Consider the following 15,317-nt stretch of genomic DNA (forward strand, 5'->3'; position numbering starts at 1 on the left):
GTTGGACGCAAGCTGCAACGGCCGGTCTGGCCATCCGACTCAATCTACATCAACTACATGGACAGTCACCATAAGCAATAATTACATTTGGGAATTTAACAACAATATTTGGTGGACATTGCAAAATTTTTCTTCACCTTTAAGTATTAAAAGTTTATCTTCAGAAATACAAATTCTACAAACATAAAAACTTTACTGCACCGGCAACAACAAAATTTTGAAATTGCAACCAACCAAATTACTAAAATCTTATAAATGCTTCCGCAATTAATCTTAATATCAACATCAAAACTTGGACCTTATTTTGGAAACAAAGCTTATGTTCTTCTGTGTTACCCCTTGGAGGAACTTTTGGGGGGGGAGGTCTGTACCGGGCGGTACACCTCTACTCTGTTTATTTAAAAGTTGCGCCAGTTGAAACTCCTCTTCTGGAGGAAGGTTGAACTTTATCTATTCTATTAATTCTCTACTTTCTCAGAAGATGTCACCACGTGGAAAATTTTGAGTTTTTGAACTGTGTCACTTTTGATGTGTTTTTGTTTCGCTTGAAGTAAGAAGTGTGAACTTTCTCTTCTAGAGGACACTACTGAAGAATTACAATAGTGCAACCTAGTGCGAAATCAAAGAACTATTTTGTTGGAGAAATTTTTATTTCAAAAGTTTGTTTCTTGTTAAATTTCTTTAAGTTTGTTTCTTGTTAAATTTCTTTCTGTTATTGTTTAAGTTGGCTGTATACCCCTCTTTTTCCCCTTAGTTTGGATCTAGCCAATCCCGAATTTCTTTAATTAATTTTCCACCAATAATGTGTTTCTTTTTCCTCTATGTAGGGGTTTCTTTTCCCGAACCAATAAAGATTTTGTGGGAGGGTGTTTTATTTCCCCTAACGCCTAGAATCTTCCGCGAGAGGATATAAACTGCTGATTTTGGGGTCTCCGGGCCATTTCTGTTCCATCTTTCAGTGTATTAAGTACATAGCAGGAGGCGGGAAGCGCCTCTTTCTTCGGCGGCGTCTACAACAAGGTAATGGCCAAGTAATAACTTCTTTCTTTGCTTGCTCAGCAGTTTAATCTTCGGGGCGGGTTCTAGGCCTTCCACCATGTAACCTTCCTTTAAAATGTAAAGACTACTGGTACCTATCCTATCTTCTAAACCACATATTGGGATAGAGAGTGCTAACCCTCTCGAGTTCCCACTCATATTGTTTTGAGGTGGACTTATTTTTCAAACCAATTCTTCCGTGATGTAATGTAAATTGTTATTTTCTGAAGTCACCTCTGTAGTATGGGATTAGCCCTTGCGTTAGCGGCCCAGAGCCAGATTAGGTTTTAAAAACAAGTGTATTAGGAGTGCAAGTTCGCCTCCTCTCAAATTGTTATTTTAGAGGTCATGTAATCAACCTTCTTTTCATGTAATAGACCTCCGTAGTTTGGGTATTTTACCCCTGTAAATACGTCCTTAGAGGACAGCTCGAAGGTAGAGTTTGGTGTGGCCTTTGAGAGGCTTAAATTTTGAGAGCGGATCGCTCTTTTGAAATGGAGTGTCATATGCCTCGTGGAGGCTTTTCTGTGTAATTCGGAGCCAGGGGCTCCTAGGGATGAACGGGGTTTTCTGCCCCTCTGTTAAAACTTGTGTTTGTGGTAAAACTGAGCTGATCGCTGAAGTTAGGGCGTGAAGCCCAAAACCTGTAAATTTTGTAACTCCCCTTGTTTTGCTACATTGTACCTGCCATGTCTGTTATTGCTTTGTTTTTGAAAAGAAAATATAACCTTGTTAAATTTTAAAATTTAATTTCTCTTTAGTAGCTTGAGACCTATTCACCACCCAGCACCTTCTTTCATGCTTAACTACCACAAAAACTCGGTAACACTAATAATTATGTAAAATAAACAAGACTGATTTGCATAATTATATCAATATGCGAACGTGCAGATCACATTCCTAATATGTTTTAAGAAATGCACTCATCGGTACTGCGTGTGGTTTGCTGTCATCTCGGGGGTACACCTGGGGTTTTTAGAACTCTATCTCGGCAGCTTCACTTGTAGATAATCTTAGGTTCCTCTTCCTCGTGGTGCCGTCCATGATGTCTCGAACTGTGGTCTCCTACGGTTGGAATATCTCGACGTTCCCTGAAAAATGAATGCAGGCACTAGGCGCAACTCTAGTTGATTCCAATCCTGGGTTCGACGATCATTCATGAACATACAGGAAAAAATGGTAAATTGGTTAATGAACACTCTTTATGCGTTTTCAAAGAACCTACAGGTGTTTAGATCCACTCACTGATTCAAATGGACTAACCTGAATAGCGGTAAGTCTGTGTAAATCACTATAATTCCCCCGTGGCTGTCCATAGAGTATGCAGATGTTCTTCTATCAAGAACACGGTTCTATTAATTTATCGAGTGTCACTCACTATTCAAATGCCTTAAAATCGGCCACTATTAGTCACTGAATGTAATCGGCTTCCTCACTAATTCTGATCGACCTTGTGCGTTTGCCCGTTCTTTGATAATTAAATAATGAACCGTCACTGACGTTACAAACATTTATAGGATTAAATGTTGAAATAACACCTCTATTCATCACTACCGTACTTATCTCGTACTACATGGCTTATTTTCGCGATATTTATACCGCGCTGATATATATATCTTCAACAAAGCACTTCACACACTTTTAACCATTTTGCACAGTTCCGCACTGACACGTAAACACTACGGCCGCACAAATTACAATGTGTTCCCGGAGCTAGGTCTGGGTTTAATTTATGGTATTTTGGCTGAGTGGTCGGAGAGGTAGCAAACCACACCCCCAATTGAAATTCCGCTCCGCTAATCATAATTTTCCGGGGACGTGAAGATTAGCTCTTAACCCCTGATCCAATTCTATGTCTATCCGATCATTGACTCGTTCGCAATCTCAAAAGCGTTCTTTCATAAATTCACGCGTAGCGACTTTTTCTCACGTTGCCAGATCTTAACACTTGGCTTCAATCTACGCACTACCGTATGACGTGCGTCATTGTCGATCCACTCTTAAAATATTGCGTTTATGTACATCATCAATTTGCATAAAATACGCCGCTCAAATGAGTCCTTTATTCCCATAGGTTATCTCAAAATATTCTTATTCTCATTCTTATTACTTAAATATGGTGGGTTGGCACCAATGAATGTGCGGTTATTTCTTGGGGGTTAACACGCCTTGTTCCACCCCACTCTCTGACCAAATACTCTTTTACGCCCAGCGTCCTCTCTTCTTCTTTCTCGCTCCAAGTGAGAGCGCAACTCGGTACAGCACAGACACCTGCTCCCTTCGAGCTTGCGTACCGCAACTCGTATCCCGGTTTGGGGCGTAAATTGCTAATTACGACACTATATGTCGCAGAATGATGCGGAAAACGGCATATATTGTCGACCGGGCCTCCTAACATGCCTATGGCGTGGTGATGAACGGTTACAGTACACTGCCAGGAGTGAGAGTCCTTCGCGGTTTATTGTGGTCTAGTTACCGGCGCGTCGTCCACTCCTCCACCTACCATTGACTAATGTGCATAAACATGCTAGACTGCAATAGTGTATGGAACGACGTCACCGGGGACAGGGATGGCAGCAGATAGTGTTTTCGGACGAATCCAGGTTCTGTTTGTTGAAAATGATGGCCGCATTTTGATTCGCCGCAGAAAGGGGGAGAGGCATCACATTGACTGCATTCGCACAAGACATACAGCTCCAACTTAAGGCCTTATTGTGTGGGGTGCTATAGGTTACAACCACATATCACAGTTGGTGTGTGTCCAGGGCGCTGTGACCAGTTTGACCTACTTGAATGACATCCTGCGACCCGTGGCCATACCCTTTCTGCACGACACCCCAGACGCCATATTTCAGCACGGCAATGCGCGACCACATGTTACTGCACAAACACGTGCCTTCTTGCTGTCACAGGATGTCAGACTGATGCCCTGGCCCGCCCGATCACCGGACTTGTTGCCAGTCGAATATGTGTGGGATGTGGTGCTGTATCCCAGTTCCGATCATCAAAGATGAACGGTGGAACCAGGTGAATGCAGCGTGGATGGCTATGCCCCAGAACGCCATTTGCGCCTGATACGCATCGATACCATCACGAGTGGAACAAGTTACCAATACCCTTGGAGGGCCCAGTGCCTGCTAGGCAACGAGGCATATGCTGTACGTAGGTGACTGAAATGCTAATAGTTTCTGCAAAACTTGCTAATGAACATGTCCTGTGAATATGAACTTTGTATCTCTAGTCTTTCAATGTGTTCTGTTTTTATGAACATTGGAGTATATTCTATATCAAAACCCTGAAGGTGGGGGACGCAGATGAATACACACACGGTATTCCCTGCCTGTCGTAAGAGGCGACTAAATGTGGCGACCTAGGTGCGGATATGGATTGCGGTTTGGTATAATGTGTTGAACCCCTTGTGGATGGGAGGGGCGGAATACATTGGCAGATAATCACTGCTTGTCGTAGAAGGCGACTAAAAGGATCATGCGGTCACAGGCCCCTCTTTGTTTTTATTGTTTTTTGAGGGTTACTTGTAGACCGATTCAAATTCTTGATGTGCGTACTGCTCGGATATGAGCCTCTTGCGTGTGCAATTACGCTCGAAATCCCGCGCAGTAACCACCAAGGGAGCTGCGGCTGGGAGCGTCATGTACGCTTGCAGTAGTAACCGCCTGACAACACAGGTCCCCGCACAGCCGAGTGCCAAAAGGGCATATTATTATTTGTTTTTTAATCTCCATATTTAGTGCCTTGTATATGCTATGGGGTACGTGCTATTGCGGGTAATTGGAAGAAGGGAGTCCTAGTGCTCATTGCCTCAGTCGTCCCGTATTAGGCATCATCCAACATCCGACCCCGGGGAATGCCGGTTACGGCCAGGTGGGTATTACCTTGGCTGCTTGGTTCGGCTACAGAGACACCTAATCGGAGAGGGTGGCATTCTGGGAAGATTACTTCGGGCATGGCTTCGAAACGTCCTCGACCTACCCAAGGTGGTCCCCCACCGAAGTCTTTAATTTGTCATTCCTTGAGGGGTTCAACCCCCTAGGAACAAGGGCAGCGTAAAGGAATGGGATATAGTTTCAATAGGTTTCTGGTTGCTACCAGAACTAATGGGAGTGACTTCAAGCTGGTAAAATCTGTTTGGTTTAGCAGGCACATAGAAGATGTCTACGGTGAACTGGACCTTTTGAAGAATACGCGCAACGGTAGTTTGATGCTAAAAACGCGCACTGTCGTGCAAGCTGATCTCTTGCTCAAATGCGATCACTTTGGCGATATTCCCGTCAAAGTGGAATAGCACAAGATCTTGAATCTGGTTCGTGGAGTTATCTTCCACCGTGATATCATCTTGAATACTAACGATGAGTTGTTGGAAGACATGAAGCACCGTGGCGTGACACACGTCCGTCGCATTACGCAAAGTCAACGGCGAGGACGTTGCCACGGGTGCGTTCGTTGTCTTCTTCAAATTGTCAGTGTTACCAGAAAAATTCAAGGTAACAACATAATCGCTTTGATGTGAGGCCGTACATACCGCCTCCCATCCGCTGCTATCAATGACAGAGGTTCGGGCATATGGTATCTCGTTGCTCGAATCAGTCTGTATGTGGTACGTGTGGCAGAGGTGTGTCGACTGCTTACAAGTGCACTAACTGTCCTCGTCTTCACTCTTCCCGAGATCGGAACTGTCCGCTATAACTCGGTGAGAAGAAAATCTAGGAAATCAAGACCCTGGATGGACTTTCCTACCAGGAAGTGCGCTGTAAGTTCAATGCTATGAATGAACCCGCCAAGACGTTAGACTACAAGAAGATAGCATAGCGTCTTCCAGGTTCTTCGTTTCTATCGTCTGAACCTGTTACGACCGCTGCGCCCAAGGCGGCTGTTGCTCCTGCGAGCACAGCCGCAAAGAGTAAAAGCTCGAAGGGGAGGACCACGCCACCGTCGACCACAAAGAAGTCTGTGCCGGCTAGGACTTCCAAGCCGGTGCAGCAGGGTGGAAGCCCAAGTCTTCCCCCAGTCAGAGGTCGGCGAAAGCCGTGCCCAAGCCGGCATCGTCGACCAGGGCTGGGCAATGATCTCCCAGCCCGTCTAACACGAAAAGAAGGCGGAGAAGAGGAACGCTCCCGCACTGCTCTTGCAAAGGGGAAATCATGCCCTCCATTTAGTGGGTATGAGTCCCGCCCCCGCGTCGAAGTTCTGGGCGTCAGTCCCGCCGTCTATCGATGACGGGATGGGCGTCGAGCTGTCATCAACAGAGGAATTGTAACGGTTATGACAGGCATCTCGGTGCGCCAGCACATGTGTGAGTTCGCAGCGAGTATAGTCTGTATTCAGGAGACGAATTCAGACCAGGTCATCATACGTTCTTGAAATATTTCAGACTATACTCGACAGAACGATATTATGCTCGTCGGGCGTCTGGAGGCGTGGGTGAAAGACAGTGAAAGAGAGTTAATGGAACCATGGGCGCCCGCAGGATCTTTTCCAGGGGGGAGGGGGGGGGCACATGAACAATTTTCTTGAATATAAAAACCAATATAACGTCAGCAACATTAAATTGTTTATAGAAACTTCCAGTTATAACATATGCTAGATGACTGTCAGTAATTTCAGTTTATGAAATAATCCGGTATGATATTAAACAATTGAACATCAACATCTTTAGAATTCCAGGGGGGGCAAGTGCCCCCCCCCCCCTTGCGGGCGCCCATGAATGGAACCTTGTTTTATTGTATAAAGGATCATTTACTTGAGCAAGAATTTGCACAGAGCCATGAAATGGACTTGGTTAAGTTAATTGTGAAGAGTTATGTCTATTCCAGGATGCGACATGAATGTGCTAAGGCAGAGGATATAAGAGATAGAAAGAAAGTAAGAAGTGTATTGAAGAAGTACTTAAGTTACATATTGTTCAATCATCAGTGATTTAGGACAGTATTGGTTTTTGAAACATTCCTGGTCTTCAGCCTGGAGAAGAATGGTGAATAATTTACATTTAAATATTTGCTTCCTGCGTTCTATCATACATTTGTGTATTAACTGGCTACAGCTGTTTTGGTGACTTGTAGCCTACATGGCTTCCAGTCTTTCATCATATTATTTTGTAAATTATTATATTGTAAATTTTTAAAGATAGTTTTTTAAATGTTAGGTACATCTTATTAGGCTTAACTATCTCAGTTATAGTTTTGTGTTCTATCATACATTTGTGTATTAACTGGCTACAGCTGTTTTGGTGACTTGTAGCCTACATGGCTTCCTGTCTTTCATCATATTATTTTGTAAATTATTATATTGTAAATTTTTAAAGATAGTTTTTTAAATGTTAGGTACATCTTATTAGGCTTAACTATCTCAGTTTGTGTTCTATCATACATTTGTGTATTAACTGGCTACAGCTGTTTTGGTGACTTGTAGCCTACATGGCTTCCTGTCTTTCATCATATTGTACATTTTTAAGGATAGTTTTGTGAATGTTACATCTTATTAGGCTTAACTAACTGTTATATTTTTGTGTTCTATCATACATTCGTGTATTAACTGGCTGCAGCTGTTTTGGTGACTTGTAGCCTACATGGCTTCCTGTTTCTCATCATATTGTACATTTTTAAGGATAGGTTTTTGAATGTTACATCTCATTAAGCTTACGTAACTCAGTTTGATATAGCCTGAGCACTTAGAACAGTTGAACAACTTGTGTGTGTGTGTGTGTGTGTGTGTGTGTGTGTGTGTGTGTGTGTGTGTGTGTGTGTGTGTGTGTGTGTGTGTGTGTGTGTGTGTGTGTGTGTGTGTGTGTGTGTGTGTGTGTGTGTGTGTGTGTGTGTGTGTGTGTGTGTGTGTGTGTGTGTGTGTGTGTGTGTGTGTGTGTGTGTGTGTGTGTGTGTGTGTGTGTGTGTGTGTGTGTGTGTGTGTGTGTGTGTGTGTGTGTGTGTGTGTGTGTGTGTGTGTGTGTGTGTGTGTGTGTGTGTGTGTGTGTGTGTGTGTGTGTGTGTGTGTGTGTGTGTGTGTGTGTGTGTGTGTGTGTGTGTGTGTGTGTGTGTGTGTGTGTGTGTGTGTGTGTGTGTGTGTGTGTGTGTGTGTGTGTGTGTGTGTGTGTGTGTGTGTGTGTGTGTGTGTGTGTGTGTGTGTGTGTGTGTGTGTGTGTGTGTGTGTGTGTGTGTGTGTGTGTGTGTGTGTGTGTGTGTGTGTGTGTGTGTGTGTGTGTGTGTGTGTGTGTGTGTGTGTGTGTGTGTGTGTGTGTGTGTGTGTGTGTGTGTGTGTGTGTGTGTGTGTGTGTGTGTGTGTGTGTGTGTGTGTGTGTGTGTGTGTGTGTGTGTGTGTGTGTGTGTGTGTGTGTGTGTGTGTGTGTGTGTGTGTGTGTGTGTGTGTGTGTGTGTGTGTGTGTGTGTGTGTGTGTGTGTGTGTGGTAGCTGTTTTTTTTTTTTTAATGATTTGATTGATTTATAGGACTTAACCAGCATAAAATCGCCATTATTAGAAAATATTTTAAAAATAACTATTTTGGACAAATATTCTCTACCCCTGCCCAGCGACCGCTGCTCAGCCCGAAGGCCGTGTGGTCAGCACGACGCATCCTCTCGGTCGTTATTCTGGGCTTTCGAGACCGGGCCGCCATCTCACCCACCGTCAAATAGCTCCTCATTTCTAATCCCTGACCTTGCCAGGAATCGAACCCGGGGCTTCCGGGTGACAGACAGGCATGCTACCCCTACATTACGGGGCCGGCTCAGATAAATATTACGGAGAAAAATTATACTTGTCAAATTAGAAAACAAGTAACTAAAATAGGTTAACAACATGAGACCTATTCATATCACCGTATCGCTTAACTGATACATAAATACGTCAGAATATCACACATATAAAATGGTACCGGTACTTAATAATTTTCGTACAAAGAGGAAGGGAAATCCTACGGAATTGCATTTATCACATCTTCAATAGTTTTAATCAATTAAAAAATAAGGAGCACGTTTAAATCGGGATTTAAAAACACTCCGCAATGCTCTTATTAAGGAAGATTTATAGGCCCAATAGCGGCCTCGTGGCCTAGTTTAGCCCTACATCAGCTGATCGCTCAGAGCTTGGATGTTAGTGCTACGCTTGGCCCTTTTAGAGCATTAATACTATCGAAGGCTTGGCCGGTAGAAACATACGGAGCGCCCTCTCTATTTCTATGCTCGAAGGTCTGTACCCACTTACATGCCCCTTTACATGATGCCCATTTTTAACTTTTCAGATGAGTGTAATTTCTGTTTTACAACTTGATCTCCTTATTGCGATTTCTTCTTTCTTTTTCACAGGAGATGGCACTAAAAAAAAGAAGCCCCCCCCAAAAAGGCCAATGCTTCAAACACGTTATCTAGCTGGCTGAATTGCAAAGTGTTCTCTCATAAGAGTATAGACGGATTTCGACTCAGCGGAAATTTTTAAATACTGCCGTTTGTCAAGAAGGTGCAAATTCTGAAGCGAAATCTTTGAGAGAATGTTCAGAGAGTTACCTACGCGAAACCTTATATTTACCTATTTGGAACAAAAATCAAGGGAACATGAGTGGAAAGCAGTTGGAGCGGTTTGTTTATCACCGTTCTCCATTGCAGTCGCAGCGTCGGAACTGTCGGAACTTCGGAAGTTGCTGTGGTGTAGTGTTTCGTCTTCCCGTCCTTAAAGTAAACAAAGGGAGTGACTAATCTACTTACAAAAAAATTTGCGTGTATTTACAAACTGACTAAAGGCATTTAAACAGATAATTATATCAGCTTGATAATGCAGCATTAAAATGGACCAGATTTTATAATCCGGCACCGCCGTTTAAGCATGTAAGCAATTTAGACGTCACGTGATCGTTCTTCATGACCCTTATGGCAGATTGATAATGTTGTGAGCGGTATGCGAGTGATATCTTGAAAAAATGCTCGACTTTTGACCGCAAGTGTTTGAAAAATGACGAAAGGGACTAAAGTGTCGACAGTGATTCAGAAGGCACCTTTTGTTGCACTTCAGCGGCTTCGACCACAAGATGTGGCCGGATTGAAGTTGAAATCTCCACAATACAGAACGGTAAGTTTTAGTTGTCCCTTTATCTTCTTAATTTGTCATGAGAAGATTTTTTTCTTAAGGCAATGACCACACTTATCTGTTTTATTTATAGAACGGATCGTCGGAATCTCTTATGAACTAATATGACCCAGATCTCGTAAGAGTGGCAATGAGAATCGTTTGCAAGCCCCACATATAGTACGCGAACCTTTTCTTGATACCACGTTCCGATTCAGCACTAGGGAGCTTAGGTATCAAGAAAAGGTTCGCGTACTATACATTAAACATTAAACAAACTCAGAGCGGGTTATGTTTCTGTCAGAATGTGAAATGTAAGTTTATGTTCGCGGAAGTATTGTTATGAACAATATTATTTCTAGGAGACTCTTATTTTATTTATTTACTTACTTACTTATTTAGTTTCTCTGGTTTACAACGGTGAAATCACCCCAATTACAGTACACATACACTAATTACTTTTGGTTTAATTTTATTTTAATTATAATCTAACATAAAACTATATCTAATATACATTGCAGGAATTGTAGGCATTAGCTCAGCCCGTAGACCGCCGTAATTTGTAATGTTACAAGTGAGTGGAATTAGTGAAATCTTACTTGGAGAGCATCTCAGAGGAGAAATGTGTTCTTTGTGATGTCCAGGAATCCACTATCCCACCCCAAGAAGCACATTTACTTTTATAACCTAATTAAGATTATTACACGCCATGTACATTCCTGAAGTAGGTACGTATATTCTTGTTGGCCAAAGTAAAGTGGCAAGTATGTTGATGATAATCCGTTACCAACCGCAGCACAATAAAAGCACAAGTAAAAGTAAATGTAACATGCGAAGAAAACAATGTACAGTACAGAACAACAATAAAGATACATGAAACTTACCTTAATGTAGAGGAGGGTAGAGGGTTGCTCCTATTCTAACCGTATACGAAATTAGGGGCCTAACGCCGCTTCGCAGCTTCTAACCGTCCAGACCAATGGTCTTGTCCACAGCAAGTATCCTAACCGTCCAGACCAATGGTCTTGTCCATGGCAAGAATCCTAACCGTCCAGACCAATCATCTTGTCTAGATCCTATCCTAACCATATACAAAACGAGGGGCTTAACGCCGCTCCGCGGCTTCTAACCATCCAGACCAGTGGTCTTGTCCATTGCAAGAATCCTAAGTGCCCAGACCAATTGTTTTGTCCATGGCAAGAATCCTAACCGTCCAGACCAATCATCTTGTCTAGATCCTATCCTAACCGTATACAAAACGAGAGGCTTAACGCCGCTCCGCGGCTTCTAACCACCCAGACCAATGGTCTTGTCCACAGCAAGTATCCTAACCGTCCAGACCAATCATCTTGTCTAGATCCTATCCTAACCGTATACAAAACTAGGGGCCTAAGGCCGCTCGCGGACGGCAAGAACGGGGAACAATTCGAAACATAGTTCCTAAGTAGAGAGTTTGGCAGCACTGAGCACTGCTGCGGAACATCCTTTCCAAGAAGGCCATGAGCGATAAAACAAACGACAGTCGTTACATGTCTGTGTGAATAGCGGTCCACGGGCTGAAATAAAGACAAGTTCTAATCAGTATTTAAATTTTTACGATTATGAAACTAAACTAACAGTTGTAAGGAGTGCCTTCTGTAAGTCATGTTGTTAGTCTTTTGTACTTGTGGTGAAAATATTTGAGAACTGTTTGATAGGCAAAGTGAGGTTTAGTGTTTGTTCCTTCAGGACAGCTTTGTTGTAGCTGTTACACTATCTTTAAATTGGTGAATTGCTGTGCGAGGTAGTGTGTGTTTTGTCATATATGAATGTAATATTTTGTCTTGAATTTATATGAGGTATGCAAAAACGTATCCTGGATATAAAGTCATCTAGTTTGTTTATGGTACTGTTAACAATTTTGTGGAGCAATTTATCATTGCTAACTTTTCTAAAATCTTCCAGGCTAATTATTTTCATACTCACTATTTCATAAACACTATATATTTTGCTGGTGAGATGTAGTGTTCACCGTGCACTATGTCTTCTGGTATAGGCTATATCAAATTTGTTACTTTCATTGACCTGTCTGTCTCAGTCTCTCTCTTTTTTTTTTTTGCTAGTTGTTTTATGTCGCACTGACACGGGTAGGTCTTATGGCGACGATGTAATAGGAAAGGGCTAGGAAAACCATCTTCAGGGCTGCCGACAGTGGGGTTCGAACCTACTATCTCCCGAATACTGGATACTGGCCACACTTGAGCGACTGCAGCTATCGAGCTCGGTAGTCTCAGTCTCACCCTTGGCTTTGACAATACGAAAGTGCCTGAGGTATGGGTGATGCTAGTAATACCATTGCTTATGCAGCCAGTACCTGTTATGAATGGTGTGAAAATATCGCTCATAGGGTCGGTTGGTGCATGCATTTCGGTGGGCTTGGCAGACTGATATATAATAGCAGCAGGTTCGGTGAGGAAAGCAACGGGAAACTACCTCACTCCTCATTTCCCTAGTACGCCTCTTCAGTGACGCCTGGGCTATTTATGACAGCTGTTGGTGGAGCTGCAGAGGATCAAACCAGCCTTCGGGCTGAATACCCAACATACATACATTTTATAGTCTAACAATTTTATGAAATGCCTCTGGACTATTTCAATTAACCTGATCTATTTTTCACACCTTGGGCTCCGCACTACACTCGCATACTCTAGTTTTGATCTTACTTGTGTGTTGTAGAGTGCCGTGATTGATTTCGCCTTGGTGAATGGTTTTTTGCTTCTTATGATAAATCGTAGTCCTCAATATCCGTCAGCTATTATTTTGCTTATCTGCAAAGTGCAAGTAAGACCCCTGCCAATCATCACTACACCCCACTGTGGCTGGGGGGCAGTAAAATAACACCCACAGTATACCCTGCCTGTTCTAAGAGGCAACTAAAAGGGGCCCCAGAGGCTTTAAACTTGGGAGCATGGGTTGGCGACCACGTGGCCCATGGCTGAGTCTTGGCATTGCTTCCAAGTACTTGTGCCAGGTTCCTCACAGTCATCTATTCTATCCGACCTCCCTTGGTCAACTCTTGTTCTTTTCTGACTGTGACGGTATTACATGTGAAGGCCTAGGGAGTCTTTAATTTTCATGCCCTTTGTGGCCCTTGCCTTTCTTTGGTCGCTACCTTCATTTTCGAAGTGTCGGATCCCTTCCATTTCTTTCTCTCTGATTAGTGTTATATAGTGGAAGTTTGCCTAGTTGTACTTCCTCCTAAAACAATAATCTCCACCACCACCACAAGGATCACTCCCAGGTCGTTCTCTTCATTAACTGGTTTTTTAAAATGACATTTGTATGTGGCGTCGACCACTATAGATCTTTTGCCACTCTTTCACCATATGTTATGAACCTGCGTGTAATTTTAATTGGGGAAGTGTAGAGTGTTGAATGTGAGGAAAGGAATGTTAAGGACGATACAAACACCCAGTCCCCAGGCCAGGGATATTAATAATTTACAATTAAAAAAACCCTGACCCCGCCGGGAATCAAACCCGGGGCCGCCGGGTGACAGATGGACGCGTTGCCCCCTACACCGCGGGGCCGGATTCATTAACTTCTTTTAGCATGTTCAGTCCCAACCCGCACGGGACGTTATGTGATTCTTTCTTCTAGTGAATGACATTGACACAAGTTTTGATGTGTTAAAATTTAAGTCGATCAGCACCTGGTAGACTGATTACCTTGGATTGAGTAGGGTTATTTCAGTTGCCTTGACAAAGAATACTGTAATTTATTCCAGATGTCAGCAAACTGTATGGAATATGCAAAAATACACACACTACAGAAACCTCATATAAAAAAGGAGACCTTGTAGCTTATCCACCTTCATTTCATCCATCTATATTCAACAACATTATTACATAATCTCTGTAAAGGAGAATTTTTTTTTTATTTTATTTTATTTTTTTTTTAATGTATATAATCCAGTTATAGTCTGACACACAGATTGGTGAGGTTGGACATCCTGCCCATCTTCCTTCATGAGGTCATAAGTTGCTGTTTAACATTCTGTCTGTGTGTGTATTTATGTGTGGCAGATTACTATATCAGTTAGAAACAGTAAAATAAGAGTAAATATCACAGTTTCATTGCAACTGTAGTTGACTATATATTTCTTTTCTTTAAAGAACGGCGAGTACCATAAATTAATATTGTATTTTACTGATTTCGGTAAACTATGTATCAGTATGTATGTATGTATGTATGTATGTATGTATGTATGTATGCATGCATGGTAACATTCTACTAGTAAGTGATGTAGTTGCTAAGGAAAAAAGGCATCATTCTCCATGCCTAGTGGAGCGTGCTCTGGCGTGGTACTGGATGGGATGTTGCTGTTGTTGTGCCAGGTTGTGTGCCTGGGCTGAATTGTATTATACTCACCTTAGGTGAAGGCATGCTGACTCTCACAACTTGATATTATTTTGTTGCTGGCAGATTACTTAGTAGCTGAATTCATTAACAATCCTGGAGATAAAGTACACAATTTAATTGGTGGGATCTTATTAATTTTGCATCATATTACGTGTGGGACAGAGAGAATTATTCAGTGCATTGTTGGGAACTCATTAACCCATCCTAAATAGTATCATTTTTATGGAACATCATGAAACATAGGTCATTTTTCCAAATTAGGTGGCTGAATGAACTCTGCTATTGGCTGAAATAATTATGGCGTGACTCCTTAAAACTCTTGAACAGCACTTCCTACTGACTGAGTTGACTTTGCGGTTTGGTCACTCACCAGTCAGCTTGCTCCCGAGAGATACAGTTCGAACCCCATTGTTAACAGCCCGGAGAATGGTTTTCTGTAGTTTCCCATTTTCACACCAGGCAAATGCTGGGACTACCTTAATTAAGACCACGTTCGCTTCCTTCCCATTCCTTGCCTTGTTCTATCCCATTGTCACCGTATGACCCCTCTGTGTTGGCACAGCGTAAAACGAGTAGAGGGAAAAAAACAGTACCTCTGGATATATGTAGTGTTGTTGTTGCTATTATTATTATTATTAATAATAATAATAATAATAATAATAATAATAATATTACGAAGCAAGTTGGCCTTGCAGTTAGAGGCGCACAGCTGTGAGCTTGCATTCAGGAGATAGTGGGTTTGAACACCACTGTCAGAAGCCCTGAAGATGGTTTTCCGTGGTTCCCATTTTCACACCAGGCAAATTCGGGGA

The 15,317-nt window shown here is 42.5% G+C and overlaps 1 protein-coding gene across 1 annotated transcript in view; it reads left to right on the forward strand.

The window, feature by feature from the left end:
* Window positions 1-9,916: 9,916 nt before the first annotated feature.
* LOC136881997 (uncharacterized) overlaps window positions 9,917-15,317 on the forward strand; it is a 90,667-nt gene continuing 85,266 nt past the window's right edge. Inside the window, exon 1 of the mRNA XM_067154476.2 lies at window positions 9,917-10,107. Coding sequence (XP_067010577.2) covers window positions 9,991-10,107 — 117 coding nt within the window. The 5' untranslated portion in view covers window positions 9,917-9,990. The remainder of the gene's footprint in view (window positions 10,108-15,317) is intronic.

The sequence above is a fragment of the Anabrus simplex genome, chromosome 10 (genome assembly GCF_040414725.1).
Source record: "Anabrus simplex isolate iqAnaSimp1 chromosome 10, ASM4041472v1, whole genome shotgun sequence".
Taxonomy (NCBI): Eukaryota; Metazoa; Arthropoda; class Insecta; order Orthoptera; family Tettigoniidae; genus Anabrus; species Anabrus simplex.